The sequence below is a fragment of the Leucopleurus acutus genome (genome assembly GCF_964270905.1).
Source record: "Leucopleurus acutus genome assembly, chromosome: 13".
Classification (NCBI taxonomy): Eukaryota; Metazoa; Chordata; class Mammalia; order Artiodactyla; family Delphinidae; genus Leucopleurus; species Leucopleurus acutus.
In genome coordinates this window covers 66,253,741-66,274,449 of record NC_139155.1, presented here as the reverse complement: position 1 = coordinate 66,274,449, position 20,709 = coordinate 66,253,741, and the positions used below count along the sequence as shown (strand labels likewise).

Genomic DNA, 20,709 nt, shown 5'->3' with positions numbered 1-20,709 from the left:
TGCGGTACACGGGCCTCTCACTGTTGTGGCCTCTCCCGTTGAGGAGCACAGGCTCCAGATGCGCAGGCTCAGCGGCCATGGCTCACAGGCCCAGCTGCTCCGCAGCATGTGGGATCTTCCCGGACCGGGGCACGAACCCGTGTCCCCTGTGTCGGCAGGCAGACTCTCAACCACTGCACCACCAGGGAAGCCCCGTCCCGTTTCTTATTCTAAGTGGTGGGTTGCTGTTTGCTTTTGTGCATGTGCCCTAAAGGTCCCATTAGGCGAACAGTATTGATAACCTCAGAGTAAAGTTCTGGCTCCTTCCCGAACTTTAGATTGCTCGTTTTTCTTTGATGGATTCTTTTGTGCTGTTGGAGATACTCAGCACAGAGTTTGTACTTGGTTTTTTATTTTTAGCTACAGTTTGGGGCTTTTTTTTAAAACCATTAACTGGTCAGAACTTTTATTGCAGAATGAGTGTCACTGACACAGATTCTTTTCATCTTTCCACAGGTATGAATCCTAGGACCCAGAATAAGGATTCTTTAGAAGACAGTGTTTCTACCTCTCCAGACCCAAGTAAGAGGGGCCTGCTGACGGGGGAAGGTGGCAGGGAGGTGGGGGCGTGGGGGTGGATGGTCAAGGCACTGGGGGAGCAAGAGGGAGCCCTTTGGGAAGAGAATGGTCTGGAAGTTCACATGTCTCTGGGTGGTGAGGGGAGAGGGGAGACTCTGCAGCCTCTCTGATGGAACATGAGTGGCAGGGACCTGTTCTGGAATGTGATTCGGGGCCTGTTCTGGAATGTGATTCGGGGCCACACAGGAAGGGTAGCGGAATTCCCAGAGCTGGCCTTGGCTCTCAAATGCTTAATGATGGCTCTGGGGAGAAGTCGGAAGGAATAAGACCTGGAACTGTTTACATCCCTGTAGTTGGAAGTGTTTGTCTGGGTTGCATTTGCTTTGATCATCCTTGTCTATTGAAATAGCTGAACATCTAAATATCAACAATAGCAAAAGACCAGAAAAAAAAAAAATTCTACTGCTTGGTCGATTTTGCTTTACTTCACTGTGACCAGTGGATATATGTACATCACCAAGTCTTTTTATCCCCACTTTTAAGGAACTTAACAATCATTTCACTACTTCTCCAGGTCTGGCATACTGGTCATTTTTCATGGCAATATCAAACACATTATTAAATTGTGCTTTGGATAATCATGTCTTAATGGTGGCCATTTGGGTGATTTCTAGTTTTTTAGCATATAATGCATGGTGCAGTGGGTGTGTTTTTTTCTCTTGGTTCAGATCCTCGGAATATATTCCAAAGAATAGTTGGCAGATTGATTGTTTTCTAGAAAGCTGCCAGCCTTGAATAGATGAGCCTGTTTCTTCTCTACAACCCCAGCACTGGATTTTGTCATCTGTGTTTATTACTATTAACTGAATGATTCTGAGGTGGGACCTCCTCAGAGGCCTCTGCAGGGCCTGAAGATACTGGAGGTAGAAAAGAGGCCACACAGACCTTTTCATGAAAAGAACATCATCAAGCTAAGAATCGGGAGCTTTTCTCACCACGGGGTTTGAATTCTCCGTATCTCAGTGTGTGCCCGCAGACACCATTTCTAAAAGGTTTTTATGATCTTGAGGGTCAGGAAGCTGGTGACGGCCAGAACGATGTAAGAAGGCACAGTGATAGAGTGTCTTCTGTTTCTGGCCTCCCCACGGGGGCTGCATTGTGTGCCCACCTTCTGCTGCTGGTTCTAACCAAGAAATGTGAACAAATTCATCCCTCGTCTGCCCTATGGGGAATTGGGGTGTTAACTAGGCTATCGTGGGCTGTGTCTTTTTTTAAAAAAAATTATTTATTTTTTAATTGAAGTCTAGTTGATTTACAACATTGTGCCAATCTCTGCTGTACAGCAAAGTGACTCGGTTATAGACTTTTTTTTTCCATATTCTTTTGCATTATGGTTTATCACAGGAGACTGAGTATAGTTCCCTGTGCTATACATTAGGACCTTGTCGTTTATCCGTCCTAAATGTAATAGTTTGCATCTACCAACCCCAAACTCCCAGTCCATCCCTCTCCCTCCCCCCTTCCCCCTTGGCTGTGTTTTGAGTTCTTGAAGTATTAAGGAGTTAACAAGACCTGTATAGAGTCAAACGCATAGACTCAGAGAGTGGAGTGGTGATTGCCTGGGACCTGTGGGGAGGTGGGCAGTAGGGGGGGTGTTGCTGATTGGTGGGCGTAAAGCTTCAGTCCTGGGAGATGAGTAAGTTCTGGAGACCTGCTGCTCGGCACCGTCCTCAGTTAACAATACTGAATTGGACACTTACAAATTTTGTTGTTGTTGTTTGTTTTTTTAAATTTTATTTATTTTTATTTATTATACAGCAGGTTCTTATTAGTTATCTATTTTATACATATTAGTGTATATATGTCAATCCCATTCTCCCAGTTCATCCCACCCTGCCTCACCCTACCCTCCACTACACTTAAAAATTTGCTAAGATGGTAGATCTCACGCTAAGTGTTCTTACCACAATAAAATAAAATTCAAACCAACCAACCAAAAGTCAGCCCGGGACCTGGAGTGGAGACCGTGGAGTTAGGCCTGTTGCAGGTCAAGTCATCTTCTCCAAAGCAGGGCTGCCACACAGGGCATGTTTCCTGTTGGGACTCAGGGTGCAATCCCCTTCTTGTCCCTAACTCCGGGCTCAGGGAGGCTCTGGTGCCCTGGGTGGTGTGTGTCGGTCACTGTATGGAGGAAAGATCCCTGAGCAGAGTGGCTTCTGGCCCTGTGACCTGTGGTGGGTTCGGCTCGGCCAGGTGTTTAAAGGGGCCGATGATGCCTCCACACCTGCTTGGAGGAGGAGATGTGAGGGGGTACAGCACATGGTAAGTCACAGGGCACCACGAGAAGTGAGGTGCGCGAGGGCCTCACTGGGAATGCGGGGGCAGGGGCGCAGAGTGTTTCTGTTGCTCGTTGCTCCCTCGCATGGAGATTGGACAAATAACTTTCACTTCAATGACTTAAGAGAGATTACCGCCCCATTAATTTAACTCTGATTCTCAACCGGGGAATATTTTGCACTTCAGGGCACATTTGGTCATGTCTACAGACATTTTTGGTTTTCACAACCAGAAGATGTCACTGGCATCTAGTGAGTAGGGACCAGGGATGCTGCTCACATCCTACAATGCCCAGGACAGCCCCCACAACAAAGAGTTATCTGGTCTAGAATAGCCTTCATGCCCCGAGGTGGAGAAACCCTGCTTTACCCAAAGAGCAGGAGGTTTTGGACAGACCCCTGTGGTCGGGCCCACTCTGCTGATGGCAGCTTTCGTTTCTAGACTGTTAAACTCTGTCTCCTAAAGTTCCGGCCTTGTAACTCCCAGACATCCTTCCTTGATTCCTCTTCCTACCCTTTTGGATCTGTGACTTATTTTTGCCATCCTGAAAGTGTTCCTGAATTCTGCTCCCGTGTGCTATGCGCTCCAAAATCCAGCTCCAAAATCCGGCTGCGCTCTCCTCCTCTCCCACCCAGCCTCTCCATCAGCCCAGAGGAGGCTTCCAGCTCGAGCCTCTCTTCCGGTCTCGGAATGTTGATTTGCTTCGATGTGTAACTGCCTGGCCTGGCCTGCCCTGCGGTAACCTCACTGGCATCGCGGCTGTAGCTCATGATCAGCAGAAAATGAAAAGTATCGGCTGTGCATCCCATTTGCATGATGGGATTGGATAAGCACTGCGTTGTCTAACAGCCTCTGTTTCTCTCTCTTTCTCCCCCCCTCCACCCCTTTCCTGGCAATTTTATCACCTGTCACCACCTACTTTTTCCTTCCCCCTCCCTTTGTCCCTCCCCCCGTCCCCCACCCCCCACCCCGCCATCCTACACCTGCCTGGTGACTACACGTACCTTCCTCCCTGTTCACACGAGGCAGTTCTGACGCTGTCTGCTCCCCCTGTAGTGCCAGGCTTCTGTTGCACAGTTGGCGTGGACTGGAAGTCTCTCACTACTCCGGCGTGCCTTCCCCTCACCACGGACTACTTCCCCGACCGCCAGGGCCTGCAGAATGACTACACAGAGGGCTGCTACGATCTCCTCCCAGAGGCCGACATCGACAGGTTGGTGGCAGAGGAAAGGCGCGCAGCTTTTGTTTCTCCCAAGACTGATTTACAAATCATTAGTTTCACTTACCACCACAGAAGGGTCATCAGGGCTGGCTCGTGGGGATGAAGCCAAGGACCGGGGGACTCTATGAGTGTCACACGGCCCCGGGCCAGGCATGTCCTGTGAACAGCCGTCTGTCTTTTCAGGAGGGACGAGGAAGGTGTGCAGATGACGGCTCAGCAGGTGTTTGAGGAGTTTGTCTGCCAGCGGCTCATGCAGGGCTACCAGATCATCGTGCAGCGCAGGGCACAGCAGCCCAGCCCCGCTGGCCCGCCCCCGCTCAGCAGCAGCCCGCTCTATGGCCGTGGTGAGCTGTCCTCTTTGGACTGTAGTTTCTCTCCTCTACTAAGTTTGTGCAAGCAGGTTCTCAAGATAGTAGGGAATACATACATTTAGGAGTCATTGTTCTTCAACGCACATTTTTTTCCCCTCTAAATCTAACTTTACATGAGAATTAAACTCTCCACTACGTTCAGAGTTATCTTAAAACTCTCCTTTTAAGGTAGAGGGTGTGACCAAGTTCAGGAAGTTCCAGCCTGGCTTGAGCAGTACCTCGGGGTCCCAGGCAGCCAAGCAGGGGCTGAGCTGTCAAACTACAGGGTGAATATTCCAGACCCAGGAGCCTGGGTTTATGTCTCACACAGTGCCTGACACAGTAGGTCTTCTCATGTTACCTGAATCTCAAGTTTATACTTGTTTTTTGGGTTTTTTTCCTATTCTGGATTCATGTTCTCTTGTTTGTCACTGCAGCTCAGTGACTTGAAGCCGGGATGGTTTGTCCCTGAGTGGCAGAGGCTAGTGAGTGGCGGAGACTCAGTGGCACCGGCTGAGTCAGAGCTGGGCTCTGGAGGGCTCCTCTGAAACAAGTCAGGCAGCGAGAATTACATGCAGGGGCCTGGAACCACACGGCGGCGGTCACTTCCTGGAACCATCACTGAGCATCTGATAGTCCCCTGCTTCCTCCTTGTAGCTAATGAGCTTCCCTCCTCCCTAACCAGCCAGCACCAAACCTCAGGCCATCTTTGGCTTCATTAAAGCTCCTCTGGGGACTTCCCTGGTGGCGCAGTAGTTAGGAATCTGCCTGCCAATGCAGGGGACACGTGTTCGAGCCTGGTCCGGGAAGATCCCACATGCCACGGAGCAGCTAGGCCCATGTGCCACAGCTACTGAGCCTGCGCTCTAGAGCCCGGAGCCACAACTACTGAGCCTGCGTGATGCAACTACTGAAGCCCACTTGCCTAGAGCCTGTGCTCCGCAACAAGAGAAGCCACTGCAATGAGAAGCCTGCACACCGCAACTAGAGAAAAGCCCGTGCGCAGCAATGAAGACCCAAAGCAACCAAAAATTTTTAAAAAATCTCCTCTGGTTAGAGGATCAAAGAAGCGTGGACCTGTTAATGGGAGCTTAGCAGTCCTCCGGTCCAGGTCCTGTTGTTCACGACAAAGCTTTGGATTCCCTCTGGATTTTCTCTAAAAGCCCCTTGTGATATGTATCACGTGATGCCTTTTTCGCACATGATAGACTGTACTGAATAGTAACCTTTCTGAGTGCCAGGATGATTTCAGCTGCATCTTGTTGTCCTCCACCACGAAAACCACTGTGCCTGGTGTACGACAGTGTGCCTTGATGAATATATGACTGTGTTCATTCATTCGTTCATTAGTATTTTTTCTTTTGGCTCTGTTGGGTCTTCATTGCTGCGCGCGGGCTTTCTCTAGTTGTGGCGAGCAGGGGCTACTCTTTGTTGCGGTGCACCGGCTTCTCATTGCGGTGGCTTCTCTTGTTGTGGAGCATGGGCCCTAGAGTGCGTGGGCTTCAGTAGTTGTGGCACGTGAGCTCTAGAGCGCAGGCTCAGTAGTTGTGGCGCACGGGCTTAGTTGCTCCGCCACATGTGGGATCTTCCTGGTCCAGGGATCGAACCCGTGTCCCCTGCACTGGCAGGCAGATTCTCAACCACTGCGCCACCAGGGAAGTCCTCATTAGTTATTTTTTTTTTTTTTTTTTTTTTTTGCGGTGTGCGGGCCTCTCACTGTTGTGGCCTCTCCCGTTGCGGAGCATAGGCTCCGGACGCGCAGGCTCAGCGGCCATGGCTCATGGGCCCAGCCGCTCCGTGGCATGTGGGATCTTCCCAGACCGGGGCACAAACCCGTGTTCCCTGCATCGGCAGGTGGACTCTCAACCACTGCGCCACCAGGGAAGCCCCTCATTAATATTTTTGAAGCTCCTGCTCTGTGGGGGAAAATAACATTAGTCAAACTATGATATACAATATCACGTTGCAATAAAGACTGTGAGGGAAAAATCAGAGGGCTGCGAGAATATTTAATACAGGACCTGATCTGGTCTGGAGAGTCAGGGGCAGCTTCTTTGAGGAGTTGATGTTTGAGCTGCTGCTGTACCTGAAACACATGCAGGAGTTTTTAGTGAGAGAGGAGTGGAGGGCAGGAACAGGTGGGCCAAGCATGCCAGGCAGCAGGGTTAGTATGTGCAAAGGCCCTGTTGGCTGGAAGACCTCATGAGACTTTCTAGGCACCCGAAAGAAGACTGGCGTGGAGAGCACGGAATAAGCCAGCAATGTGGCCGGAGATGTCAGGAGACCCAGTCTGCACAGGCCCACACTCATGTGAAGGATTTTGTTCTTATCCCAAGAGCAGCGGGATGAATCTGCTTTTCGTGTCAGTGGCTCCATCCAGGTTGCCTACTTCCTTTTCTGTGAAATAGCACTTTATCAGGTGCTACTGAAAATACAAAGACGAACAAGATTTGGGTCCTGGCCTCCTGGAACTTTTGGTTTGTCAGGGTGTGAGACAGAGGCACACAAGGAGCTACATCCAGGGTAGAATTCACCGCTGATAGGGTCTGATAGCTTTCTGGAGGAAGTGGCATTTGATGGTGACCTTAAATGATCCCTAGGATTTCGACAGTCGCCCAGGAAGAGAAGGCAGAAGAAGCAACAGGAGCAAATGTTTGGAGAAGGAAATTCGAGCAAATAAGTCTGAAACGTGGTGCAGCAGTGTGGGCGTCATGGGGGCTGAGGGCCGAAAGCTAGGTTGGCCACCCCCGCGGTTGAGGGCCTCAGATGCCGGGTGGCAGCTTGTGCCTGAGGGGAGTGGAGTTCCATTTTAGCCAATTAACATCTACTCCGGAACTTTCCTTCACAGAGGACGAGGCATTGGGCTGTTCGGCCAGCTGTTGTAGGCACCCCCAGGCTCTAACCTCCTGCTGGCTGGTTCAGTAACAGAAAAATCTGCCCACTTCAGGACTTTTTTTTTTTTGTTTTAAACCAAGAATATTTCTTTTCCATGAAACTGCCCCTGGAAAGAAAGTGTTGCCTCTTTTGTTTCTCCTTTTCTAAATCTATATGGAAGAGAAGCAATTGCCTGTTAAAGGAATGACCCTCAACCAGATGGAGGAAATTATTTATTTTTTTCCCTATTAGGCCTTGTGTCCCGAAACCGCCCTGAGGAGGAAGACCAGTACTGGCTGAGCATGGGCAGAACTTTCCACAAAGTCACACTGAAGGATAAGATGATCACAGTGACACGATACCTTCCCAAGTGAGTCCTTGGGTATTTAAAGTTTCCAGCTCTGTCCTAAATTATGTCAAACTACTAAGTTATGTTTCTAACACATACTGTCCACATACTGAATTATGTGTATAACATGTAATTCAAACCAAGGAGGTTGAGTAATTGGTTTTTCTTTCAGAGTTACTGTTTTGCTCTCTAGGGTTGTATTTTATGGTTGTAGCTCACCTACTTCCAAAAGGGATTTGATCCAGCTTATAATGTTTAGCATGAGTCTTAACATGCCAATTAAAAATAAAGAGTATGAGGCTAGAAGAATGAGAAAGTTTAAGAAGAACTGAGAAATCTCCATTACCAGTTCCCTGGGATGAGTTTTGGTTACTGTGGTCGAGGGTTGAGTGCCAAGGATACTGCTAAGTGTCTTGAGACAGAAAAGGTACAGGAGACTTGGGGGGAGGGGGGGATCCTTGTTTGGACCTCAGGCCACACCCTTTGTTTTTCAGGTACCCTTACGAATCTGCCCAGATCCACTACACCTACAGCCTCTGCCCCTCCCACTCAGACTCGGAGTTTGTCTCCTGTTGGGTGGAATTCTCGCACGAGCGGCTGGAGGAGTACAAGTGGAATTACTTAGACCAGTACATCTGCTCTGCCGGCTCCGAGGACTTCAGGTCAGAGACCCCGATTTCACTTTCCATCCTCGCCGCCTTGTGTGTGTCCGTATTTTAATGTCTCTGTCCTTTCTCCTGATTGCAAAATGATGCCTGTTTTAGAAGAAAAAAAAGAAAAAGAAAATGGAGGGAAATAGCACATCTGCATTGGGTTAAAAACTCAGTGATGAGATGGACGTGGCTGGTTGTGCAACAGTGTGAATGTACTGAATGCTGCTGCGTTGTGCACTTAGAGATCATTAAAGTGGTAAATTTGTTATGTATATTTTACCGCATGAAACAACAAACAACAGCAAAAAACCTGGTGAAGATGTGCTCTTTCTTTAAAAAATATTTATTTATTTATTTGGTTGCACCGGCTCTTAGTTGCAGCAGGTGGGCTCCTTAGTTGTGGTTCATGGGCTCCTTAGTTGCAGCAGACGGGCTTCTTTAGTTGAAGCACATGAGCTCCTTAGTTGTGGCTCTCTGGGTCCATAGTTGCCACACACAGTCTCCTTAGTTGTGGCATGTGAACTCTTAGTTGCGGCATGCATGTGGGATCTAGTTCCCTGACCAGGGATCGAACCTGGGCCCCTGCAATGGGAGTGCGGAGTTTTAACCACTGTGCCACAAGGGAAGTCCCAAGATGTGCTCTTTGGTGGAATGTCAGTGCTCTTCACATTTTCCTGACTGCTTGTGACATCTTTTTTTTTTTTAATTGAAGTCTAGCTGATTTACAATGTTATGTTAATTTCTGCTGTCGAGCAAAGTGGTTCCGTTATACACATATATACATTCTTTTTTTTTTTGTATTCTTTTCCATTATGGGTTATCATAGGATTTTTTAAAAATCGTTTTTCAGCTTTATTGAGGTATAACTGACAAAAATTGTACATATTTAAGGTGTACAATGTGATGGTTTCATATAAATATAGATTTTTTCTTTCTTTTTATTGGAGCGTAGTTGATTTACAATGTTGTGTTAGCTTCTGCTGTACAGCAAAGTGAATCAGTTATACATATACATATACCCACTCTTTTTTAGATTCTGTTACCATGTAGGTCATTACAGAGTACTGAATAGAGTTCCCTGTGCTATATAATAGGTTCTTATTAGTTATCTGTTTTATATATAGTAGTGTGTATATGTCAATCCCAGTCTCCCAATTTGTCCCTCCCCGCCCCTTTCCCCCTTGGTAACCATAAGTTTGTTTTCTACATCTGTGACTCAATTTCTATTTTATAAATAGGTCCATTTGTACCATTTTTTTTTTTTAGATTCCACATATAAGTGATATCATATGATATTTGTCTTTCTCTGACTTACTTCATTCAGTATGACTATCTCTAGGGCCATCCATATCCCTGCAAATAGCATTATTTCACTGTTTTTTTATTATTATAGGATATTGAATATAGTTCTCTGTGCTATACAGTAGGACCTTGTTGTTTATCCATTCTATATATAAAAGCTTTGTGACCTCTTGTTTTTATTTTATTTTATTTAATTTTTTTGGCCATGCTACGAGGCATGCAGGATCTTAGTTCCCTGACTGGGGATTGAACCTGGGCGCACAGCAGTGGAAGTGCCGAGTCCTAACCAGTGGACCACCAGGGAATTCCCTGTGACATCTTGTTTTTAATTTTTCATTTTTACGCATGATTTATGGTTGTGATGATAAAAGGCCACAGCGGCACTGGGCCTGGGTGCACAGAAGCATTCTGACGTCTCTGGGATAGAAAGTAAAAGCAGCCTTGGAGTTCTTACCTCTCAGCCTGCGTGAAATGCAGCATCAGATGAGCACGTGCTCCTGGGCAGATGGACGCTTGCACCCTCACTCCCGGGGGCGTGGGTGTTGAGATGGGATGCTTACTGGGGTGCTTTTATCATCTACTTTTTCTCACCACCACCCCTTTTCCCCTCTGGCCCTCTGTAGCTTAATTGAGTCTCTGAAGTTCTGGAGGACCCGCTTCCTGCTGCTGCCAGCCTGTGTCACCGCCACCAAGCGCATCACAGAGGGGGAGGTCCACTGTGACATCTACGGGGACAGGCCTCGGGCAGACGAGGAGGAGTGGCAGCTCCTGGATGGCTTCATCCGATTCGTGGAGGGCCTAAACCGGATCCGCCGGCGGCACCGCTCCGATCGCATGATGCGGGTGAGGCACCACGGACCCCCTGGGGGCTGGGCCCGGTCTGGGATGCAGGGACCGTCTCCTCCTGTGTCTGAGGCCTCTCGCCGGCCAGTTTCTTTACTCCACAGCTGCCCAGCGTTTATCTTCAGTCCAAAGAAGTGGGTTCTCCTCCAGAGCAGGGTGAAGCAGGGTACACAGCCAGCCACCGGGCTGGGGCCACGCATCTGACCCGAGGATACAGCCCTTTGTGAGCTCCCCACTGGGGACCCGGCGTCAGGCACAGCTGCTTATGTGACTGGATTGCTGGTGCTGGATTGCTGGATAGAAACTCGCTCAAGAGGGTGACAGCGGCAATGTCACTTGTAGTGTTTCCTGCACCCTTGGGCCTTCATTCAACCACTCACTCCCCAGTGAGGACGCTGAGGCTCGTGGGGGTGATGGGATGTGTCTGAGGACACCGAGCTAATAAAGGGCTGATCTGGGATGATTCAGAGAGTGTGTGTGTGTGTGTGTGTGTGTGTGTGTGTACACATACCGCTCTGTGAATTTTACAAATGTATAGATTCACATAACCACCCCCACCACCATAATCAGGACATGGAATAGTGCCATCAGTGCAAAAAAACTCTCACACTACCCTTTAGAGTCACACTGTCCCCCATCTCTAACCCCTGGCAGCCACTGGTCTGTCCTCCATCACTATACTGTTGTCTTTTCCAAATGTCCTATAAGTGAAATCATACGATACGTAACCTTTCGAGGCTGCTTTCTTTCACTCAGCATAATGCCTTTCGGGTTCATCCAACTTGTTGCTGAAATCCACGGTTCATTCCTTTCCATTGCTGAGTAGTGTTCCATCATCAGCCGTGTTTTTATTTTTTGTTTTTAACCTCAAGTTCAGTGTTCTTTAACCCAGGCCAGCTGCCTCTCGTACACAGCATCATTTCTGGGAGAGCTTATGTAGTGGAAAGAACCTTAGTTTTTTTTTTTTTTTTTTTGCGGTACGCGGGCCTCTCACTGTTGTGGCCTCTCCCGTTGCGGAGCACAGGCTCCGGACGCGCAGGCTCAGTGGCCATGGCTCACGGGCCCAGCCGCTCTGCGGCATGTGGGATCCTCCCGGACCGGGGCACGAACCCGTGTCCCCTGCATCGGCAGGTGGACTCTCAACCCCTGCGCCACCAAGGAAGCCCAGACCTTGGTTTTGAAGTCAGTTAACTGGAGTTTGAATTCCAGCTGCAGTGCGATTTGGGATAAGTTACTTCACTTCTCTGAGACTTAGCTTCTTTTTCCATAAATTAGATGTGATGTTATTTACAAGGAAATCCTTGAGCCGTTGATTGAGAATAAAGTGAGATGCTATACGTAAACCGCCTCAAGGAGGCAGTGTGTTTTGAGTCCACAGCTATTTGGGACCTTCAGTTCAAGCAAAAAGCCGTTTCCTGGCATTTCCTGATCCTGAGACCCCGTCTTCCCCAACTGCACTGATGGGCTCCCAGAGCCTGAGGCACAACAGACGCAGCAGCATCTGATGGCCTGTCTCCTCCTCTGTGCTTTAGAAAGGGGCCGCCATGAAAGGCTTGCAGATGGCTGGGCCCATCCCTACCCACTCCCTCGAGTCGACCGGCCCCCCGGTTGGGAAGAAGGGAACCTCAGCTCTGTCTGCCCTGCTGGAAATGGAAGCCACTCAGAAGTAAGTACCTGGTGGACAGAGACTCGTTCCCATCCCCCAGGCCCCAGTGCGGTGAAATGTGACTTCTGTCTACCAAGGAGCCAGTAACTGACAAAAAGACACATATGTGAAAAGAAAGCTAGGTTAATACCTGGTAAGTGTCGAATGTCATGAAGTAGGTCAGAAGTTAAAAACTTGCAGTCTGGGACTTGATTTGAACTACAGATACAGTTGGTTTGGTCCACAAGGTGTTTTTTTGTTGGTTGGTTGGGCTTTTGTTTGTTTTGTATTTTTAATAGACTTTCTTTTTTAGGGCAGTTTTAGGTTCAAGGCAAAACTGAATGGAAAGTACAGAGAGTTCCCATCTACACCCTGTCCCTGCACATTATCCACATCCCTCACTGAACGGTACATTTTTTACAATCGATGGACCTGCATTAACACATCGTAGTCACCCAAAGAGCACAGTTTATTTACATCAGGGTTCACTCTTGGTGTTGTACATTCTATGGGTTTAGACAAACTTATAATGACATGTAGCCACCGTTATAGAGTAGTTAACATTGCCCTAAAAACACAAAATACTTTTTAAATATTTGAGCCAAATTTTTTTCGTTTGAAGATTTCATATAAAAAATCTTGATTTCTTAATGAATTCTTACATGAAAAAATATATAACATGGTTATATTGTATAAAAAATACAGATAATGTAATACGAAATTATATTATGAGTAATATGTAAAATCCAACTTTGCTCGAAGTGGTGGAGGCTCAGTTACCACTGGGTCCACGTTCAAGCCCAGCCACGACGGGCTGGCACTTTAGGTGGGCTAGCGCCCCTGGTTTACTGTAGAACCAGCATGCCGTCTGCTCTTGGACTTGTCTTGGCCCCTCAGACAAGGGCCACCTGACCAGCTTCTCTAGGCATTTGAGTGTGTGGTCCTTTTGTAAACAGTAGGTGCTGCAGCTCTTAGGACCCCCGTGGGACCACATCTTGCTTTGGGAGGGCAGGGACAGCGTCACAGGAGGTAGGATTTAAGATGTCCTTATAGAAAGGGATGCATTTATATGGGGGGTAGGGGGAGGACTTGGGGAAAAGGAGAAAACATTGCCATGAGCAGGTGGGACCTACTCTGGGAGGTCTTCCCTGCCCCCTCCAGCCTTCCAGCCAGATCAGATCCCTGCTGTACTTCCTGGTGTCTGTCTGGTGAGGGGGTCCGTGCCATGCCCACAGGAGCCCAAATATGTTAAGCTTTCAGAAGGTAACATGAGTGAGCCCGAGGCCCAGTGGGAGATGCAGTTGCAAAGACAGCATGGGAAATCGGATTCCAGGCTCTTCTTACACATTCTCATAGCAAGAGCGACCCTTTGAAAGTTTATTTTAATGGAAAATTTCAAACAGATTAAAAAAAAGTAGGCTCGTGTAATAAATCCCTGTTTACCCATCACCCAGCTTCAATGATTATCAACTCACGGCCATTCTTGTTTCATTTATATCCTGCTTGCTCACATCTTCCTTTTTATTTCTTATGAAATCCCAGACATCACACCCCTTTGTCTATAATATTTCAGTGTGCATCTCTGAAAGATAAGTACTCCTAAAGCAAAACTGTAATACCATAATTTACCTAAAAAGTCACAGCAGTTCCTTAATATCATGTAATATTCATTCAGCATCTTTGGCAGAAGTGGTGTTTGCAGAGATGGGTCCTGTGTACAGGAAGGCCTGGTGGGTGGGCCCAGGAGGCAGAGGCCTCACTAGTCCAGGCGAGAGGCAGAAGAGGCTAGAGGGTGAGGATGGGATGGAGAGGAAGGGATGCGGGGAGAGAAGGGAAGATCGTGGCCATGGTGACAGGGGAGCAGATGAGAGGAGGAGAGCTGGGGTAGGTCGGGCTCATTACTGAGGGCGCTGGGGCCTCCAGAAAATACCTTTATCTGACCAAGGAAAGACCCCAGAACTCCACCTGGCAGGTTGTCCCTGTAGCTAATCACAGACCTTTCCTGCTGGAAAAAAGAACAAGGAACATATGTTGCTGGGAGGGGTGTGAAGTTGGGGGCAGGGGAATCTTATTTTAATGTGTCAGTGAGTCATCGTTCAGTGCACCCCAAGGAGCCTCTTTCTGCTCAGACTTGAAGAGGACGGGTACTTTGGGGTGGCAGTGTCCCTGGGTGTGTGTGGGGAGCTCAGCTGACCCCGCAGCAGGAGGCAGGACAGATGACCGCTCCTGGGTGATGTGGTGTGATTTCTCAGAGCCGGAGGCCGAGCAGAGGGAGCGAGACCTTTACATGACGTTTGCTCACACAGCATTTTTTACTTTGTGTTTTTCTTTATTGTTTTGCTACACCAAGCAGATCCAATTTTATTATGGAAAACTGTTATAGCCATACGAAGAAGAGTTTCAGAAGTTTCACCCGTAGTCCTGTCATCTTACCACGCGTGTCTGTTTCCTCCATTTCCCCTGGGTCTTTACCTGGAGGCGTGCACCTGTTGTCAGGCTCTCGTGGGAGACAGAGGCCCCAGGAGCGTGGCTGTGGGCAGTCTGGGCTGCAGGTGCCAGTCCGCAGCTCTGCGGCTCCTGTTAGATGGGGATAAACTGATGTCAGGGAGTCAGAGCAGGGAGAGAGCCCACGTGGCAATTGTCGCGGCCTCTGGGAAGAAGGCAGCGTGCCCCATGCGTGTTCTCACGTGTGGGCTTGCACAGTACAGCTAGTCCTTTTGTGACATCCCCTCTCCTGAGCCGTGAGACAAGGAACCTCCAAGGGCAAGGACGGGTCCTACTTGTCTCTGAATCCCCGACTCCTAGTCCACGGGTCAGCACGTAGATGGCAGCTCAGTACATGGGGGTTGTCATGTGCATCAGACGAGGGGACCCTGGGGGGCAACCGAGGCTTCCTGCCACCACCGTCCCAGCCACGGGCTAGGCCACAGCCCCCAGGAGGCGCAGGAGAGCGTCCCAGTGTGTGTTTACGGATGAGGCCCAGAGGAGCACACCACGATGTGGTGCAGAGACAGTGCACTGTACGTGGACCAGGCAGAGTCAGGCTTTTAGTCTGCTTTTCTTATATGAATTACACCTCTGAGTACCCAAGTGATTGGTGCAGGAGGTGTCTCTCTCCAATATTCCAGCTAATGGGTCCAGAAGGAGCACTGGAACATTACCACATGTGGGCTCTGATGCGCTCACGGACCTAGCAGAGATCACCAGTGACCGCTCACATCGCCAGATGCTGTGGGCCTCCATGTAGAAGCACACAACACACTGAGGAAGAATTACTGCCCCATCAAACCTAAATGTGCTCAAACCTCTAAATATAATTTCTAGTGCTCAGGAAGTATGGGGCGCAGAGGAACACGATAAGCAATAAAGGGTTATGATCAGCATATCCAGACTGTAAATGTACAGGACGAGTGAGCTACTTTCTTCCACAAATAAATTGCAGGGAGATGGAGGGATGAGTGGAGCTTTTAGCTTAAAGAATACTTGAGAGACATAACTGACTGCATTGTAGGGATTTCAACTGAATCCTGTTTTGAACAAACACACAGTAAAATCTTTTTTTAAAAAAATTTATTTATTATATTTGGCTGCGTTGGGTCTTCATTGCTGCATGCAGGCTTTCTCTAGTTGCAGTGTGTGGGCTTCTCATTGCGGTGGCTTCTCTTGTTGCAGAGCATGGGATCTAGGTGCACCGGCTTCAGTAGTTGTGGCTCGCGGGCTCTAGAATGCAGGCTCTGTAGTTGTGGCGCACGGGCTTAGTTGCTCTCTGGCATGTGGGATCTTCCTGGACCAGGGATTGAACCCGTGTCCCCTGCATTGGCAGGTGGATTCTTAACCACTGCGCCCCCAGGGAAGTCCTAAAATCTTTTAAAGATACAATATATACTGAAGTGTTTATGGATGAAGTAATAGCATGTGTGAGTTTTGCTTCCAAATAATCGGGTGGATAGGGATAGATGAAACAAAATTGGCTCTATCAATAAATAATTCTGGGGTCCAGGTAGATAAGAGTTCGATTACATTATCCTCCTTATTTTCTTATGGGTTTGAAAATTTTCCATGACAAAAACCAAAAAGAGAGAGTGTAACAGGTTACTATGGAAACTGATTTTTAATCTCCGATATGAGGTTACTTCACCATCAGTAAGAGATGTGTCAGGCTTTAAGATGAGGGAAATGTCACAAATTGGCTTCCCGGGGAAACGGATGGAGACAGAATTTAGTCGTGGGCTCAGCCCCCGTGGGAGGGAGGGGGCGGAAGGCGGAGGGGACAGAGGGAGAAGCTGAGATGCAGGAAAGCCCAGTGACGGCCTCGGGCAACTCCCTCAAGCCCTGGAGCTAGAGCCACGTTCGGAGATGAGCCGGGTTGGACCAACAGGGCCAGGCCTTTACACCCCTTGGTGTTGGTTCACTGTCCACAGGCAGCCAAGGGAGGGGCTCGGGCTCTGCAGCTGGGCCGTCTCTGGAGGGGGACAACATGCCCAGTTCCCGTGTCAGCAGGGCCACGGCAGAGGGTCTGGGTGGCGCCTGGAAGTTCCCCCCACAAGAAGTGTGTGTTATGGTAACAATGAAGCACTTTAGACTGTAATGTGAGCCTCCTGGAACTTACCAAATAAAAATTCAATGGTATATTAAAACAGTCTAATTTGGGGGTGGCATTTAAGTTACCATAGTTCATGGCTTATCTTAGTACGGAAAAAAAAATTAGGAAAATATATGTGAAAGTAGGCATTTATGGATACCAGAACTGAGATGGGAGGAGATGTCATAAGAAAACCATAGTTGTCTTGTGTCTGAGATAAATGCCTGTTAGATTAGTGTGTGGCATTTTTTTGGGGGCTGGGGAGGGCTCAAGTGTGTGCATTTGCAAGATTAACGGATCTTCAAAATGTATAAAGAGTCGACACATTTCACCCTGTTTAGTTAATGCGGAATGGTAACGCAGCCCTAACGTTCAGAATGTGCTTCTGCTGGTATATTTAATAAAAACGGAGAAAAAGTTTCTCCCAGAGAGTTAAAAAAAATGGTGTTCATGGACAGAGTCACTCAAACCATGTCACTTGCCTTTTCAAAGTAATACATAAGCCCAGGTGCTGCCAAGAGGCTTTTAAAATTGAGCTGTTTTCTGATTTTCCGTGGCAGCTGGTGATTGTTCAGGACAATGAATGAAATTAAGGGCACCACGTAGGGCCTGAGGATTAACAAAGCGGAAGAGCGTGTTTCGAAGGTGCTGGCAACAGAGCTGCCTTCGCTTCGTTGTGGTTAACATGGGTCCTTCCCCAGGGGGCTCTGAGCAAGGACCGCCCTGTGTTTTCCCCCCTTTCAGGTGCCTGGGAGAACAGCAGGTGGCGGTGCATGGGGGCAAGAGCTCCGCCCCCCCAGCCGAGAGCAGCGGCGTAGCCATGACTCCCACCTACGTGGACAGCCCGCGAAAGGTAAAGGAGCCCCTCCGGTGGGGGGGCTGGCGTGTGCGCTCAGGGACCCGGTATGGAGGGTAACATGCAGCCCATGAGTCCAGGACTGAGTGTGCTGAGGATTTGGAGGAACCCTTTGCAGCACTGCTATTTTGATGCAGGGACTTGCCTGCTCACGGTTGTAAGGACGCTAACTGCTAGATGAAAGCAGATGTAAATCAGTCAAGCTAAACTCTATCTATCCGAGATCTGGCTCAAGCTGTGACACTGGCCTCTGGTTTTCCTTCAGCCCCATCTTCAGCCCTCCTGGTGGCGGGAGGGAGGTAGAAAATGACTGAAGCAGCTTCTGGGAGAGCTCACTCTTTGGTGAATGAAATTCCCATAAGTTTGCTTAGACTCCTAAGAAGTAGTCAGATGGGAGCATCCTGGGAGACGGAAACCAAAACCTGAGGCTTTGGCCTCTATACGGAATAGCAAGTACAGTAGAGGAGCTGAAAGCTCCACAGGTCAGGTTTGTTGTAGCTTTTAAGACCAATAGATGTGTCTCTGCCAACTCCTTCTCCTTGGAAATTCAGAATCTGATATCGTTCTGATGTGGCAGGGTGAGCTGGCCACACATTCTCTTACCTGGTCTCTCTCACTCGGAAATGAAGGAGATTCAATAGATGTATTTTATTTTTCAACATTGTGGTCAGCTTGTATATCCATCTGCATATTTATTTATTTTACTTTCACATCGTGAAAATTTCCCCATGTCATTATTTCTCCAAAGTTTGATTTTAAAAAATAACTGTATAATATTTCATCATATGATTAGACCTTTGTTTATAACTTCATTTTTTGTTAAAAAAAATGGTGGTTTCAGATTTTTAAAAATAGTTTTTGGCAATTATTCCATAAGTTTGTATAATTATTCTGCAGTGTATCACAATTACAAGTAATACTGCAAACATCCTTGCACATAATTATTTGATCATATCTCTGATTGTTTCTACAGGGTAAGTTCCTAGAATTAGACTTCTAGGATGGAGGGATTAAAATCTGAGAAAAAGTAGCAACTGAGGCTGCAGGCAGTGTGTAGCATCCATAGGCCAGAGACAGCAAACCTCAATAAATATTTTAGGCTTTGTGGGCTGAGAGGGAAGATCAAGGCTATTGTGTGGGCTCTTCTGTAACCATTTAAAATCTTAATGGTTCTCAGCTCACAGGCTGGAATAACCAGGTGACTGGATTAGGCTGTAGGCTGTCGTTTCCGCAAACCCAGCTCTAAGGCAGTGACTCTAGGTACAGTCCCAAGGATAGTCTGTGCGTCAAGAATGACCTGTTGGTGAAGAAAGTCTTTTCACCTGTCCTCACTCACGGGTACATCATCTCAGCAGCGTGAGCACCTCTGCTTCTGTATGTTCTGGCAGAGAAGGGACGCAAATAGAACGTGAGAACACACAAGTGCCTGTGTGCTGTTCACTAGCTGTTACGTCCACCCACTGCCGTCTTTGAGGATTAGAAACAGTGCGGGGGACAGTACTGAGAAGTACAGAAATTACAGAACCACAAGCATTATGGTTAAAATACACCAACAGCCAAATAGGAGATCGTGGTCTAGAACACTCCCTTCATCTTCCAGCTGGACACTGAAATCCATGTGGATAGCCATCGGTCTGCTGGGTGTAGATTCCCAAGTGGTCCAGGAGAAGCAGAGGTGTTAGGAGATGGCCCAGCACTCTCCAGGCAGCAGCTGTGTCAGGATGTGTAGAGGGTACCCGAGTGTGCATCTCTGCAGACATGTGTTTCCTCAGCTCGTTACTTGAGCTCGTAGTGGCTGATGGGCGTGGCAGCAGTCCTGGTAAAATGGACACCGAGATACTTCAGTGATTCTACTTTTAGAATTTAAAAAGTTTTAGGAAAGCAGGGACCTTCAGGTGTATCAAGTGGCATTTCCGAATTTCAGTGATAATAAAGCATAAAAAGTAAAAAGATTTTGAAGGGACAAGAGGACACTTCTCGACCTTAGGAAAGAGGGAGGGAGTGGGTCTTTGGAAAAGTTCTCTCTGTCATTTATGTTTCAAGTACAGGGCAGCTTGAACCCCACAAGAATAGGGTGGGGAGGGGAAGGCTGCTTCAGGAGCCCCTCCCGGGGACTGCATGTGATTTTGTTACACAACCAGTGGGGGAGAAGGTATTGCTGCTCCTGTGTCCCCAGGTTGCTCAGAAAATTAAACAAGAACTTTTCCTGCATAATGTATCCAAAATATCATCACTTTCAATATATGATCTACATAGAAAATTAAAAAAAAAAAAAAAGAACTTTTCCTGCAGTGAATCCTCTTCTCCCATCTGGCTGCCATGTTACAGGCGGAAACGCAAACGTCAGGCCTCCGTGCGTCTCCCAGAGGCCTGCTGGTCACCCAGCCAGGCGGGAGGCCAGGACGCTGCCCCCAATCCTGCCCCATGCCCCCCTCTGCAAGCTGCCCTGCGGCCTTCTCCTCCCTTCGGCATAGGTCTGAGGATGTTCAGAGCTATGTGGGAGGACGCAAGCAGCCAAGCCAGGCTCTGATGAGATCTGAGGCGCTTGGACACACCTTCTCCCCCAGGTGCTGGCTCCCACCCCACTGGGATATTCTGCCCAGGAAGGTGTGAGTTTCTGCTAATGCTTCGCATTTGGATATTTTCCTCCTGGGTGGATCTCTCTCTCTTTCTCTCTCTCTCTCCCTCTCTTTTTTTTTTCCCTTTCCCCTCATGTGCCCTTCTTTCTCTCCTTCCCTCCTTGTTTTTGTTTTTTGCTCTCGTCCCCCCCTCCTTCCCCGATGGTTCGCTGCTGGGCCACGTTCCGTCCCTCCGCCCCCTCGCACCTGCTGCCGCCTCCTGCCGCTCTGACCTCAGGACGGGGCCTTCTTTATGGAGTTTGTTCGCAGCCCACGCACAGCATCGTCCACCTTCTACCCGCAGGTCAGTCCAACCCCAGGGCCCCGAGGCCCGTGCATGCCTGTCCGTCGCAGAAGCCGCGACCTGGCCTTCAGCTCGGCTCTGAACGCGTGGAATTGGGCCGAAGCCGAGTTTGAGGGGCAGTTGAAACTGAATTCAGTCTCAGAGGTGCATTTCCTTTCTTGGTGTTTGTGGTGACACAGGGGGATGAGGAGATTAACGTCAGAAAACATGCTGGCA

At 48.5% G+C, this 20,709-nt stretch overlaps 1 protein-coding gene across 1 annotated transcript in view; it reads left to right on the top strand.

Moving 5' to 3' along the window:
- The window catches only part of DEPDC5 (DEP domain containing 5, GATOR1 subcomplex subunit), a gene marked incomplete at its 3' end in the record, with an annotated part of 92,614 nt that overhangs the window by 46,948 nt on the left and 24,957 nt on the right, over positions 1 to 20,709 (top strand). Inside the window, exons 25-33 of the mRNA XM_082853587.1 lie at positions 496 to 561; positions 3,952 to 4,108; positions 4,301 to 4,461; positions 7,594 to 7,711; positions 8,185 to 8,352; positions 10,269 to 10,488; positions 12,021 to 12,154; positions 17,460 to 17,568; positions 20,494 to 20,637. Coding sequence (XP_082709713.1) covers positions 496 to 561; positions 3,952 to 4,108; positions 4,301 to 4,461; positions 7,594 to 7,711; positions 8,185 to 8,352; positions 10,269 to 10,488; positions 12,021 to 12,154; positions 17,460 to 17,568; positions 20,494 to 20,637 — 1,277 coding nt within the window. The remainder of the gene's footprint in view (positions 1 to 495; positions 562 to 3,951; positions 4,109 to 4,300; positions 4,462 to 7,593; positions 7,712 to 8,184; positions 8,353 to 10,268; positions 10,489 to 12,020; positions 12,155 to 17,459; positions 17,569 to 20,493; positions 20,638 to 20,709) is intronic.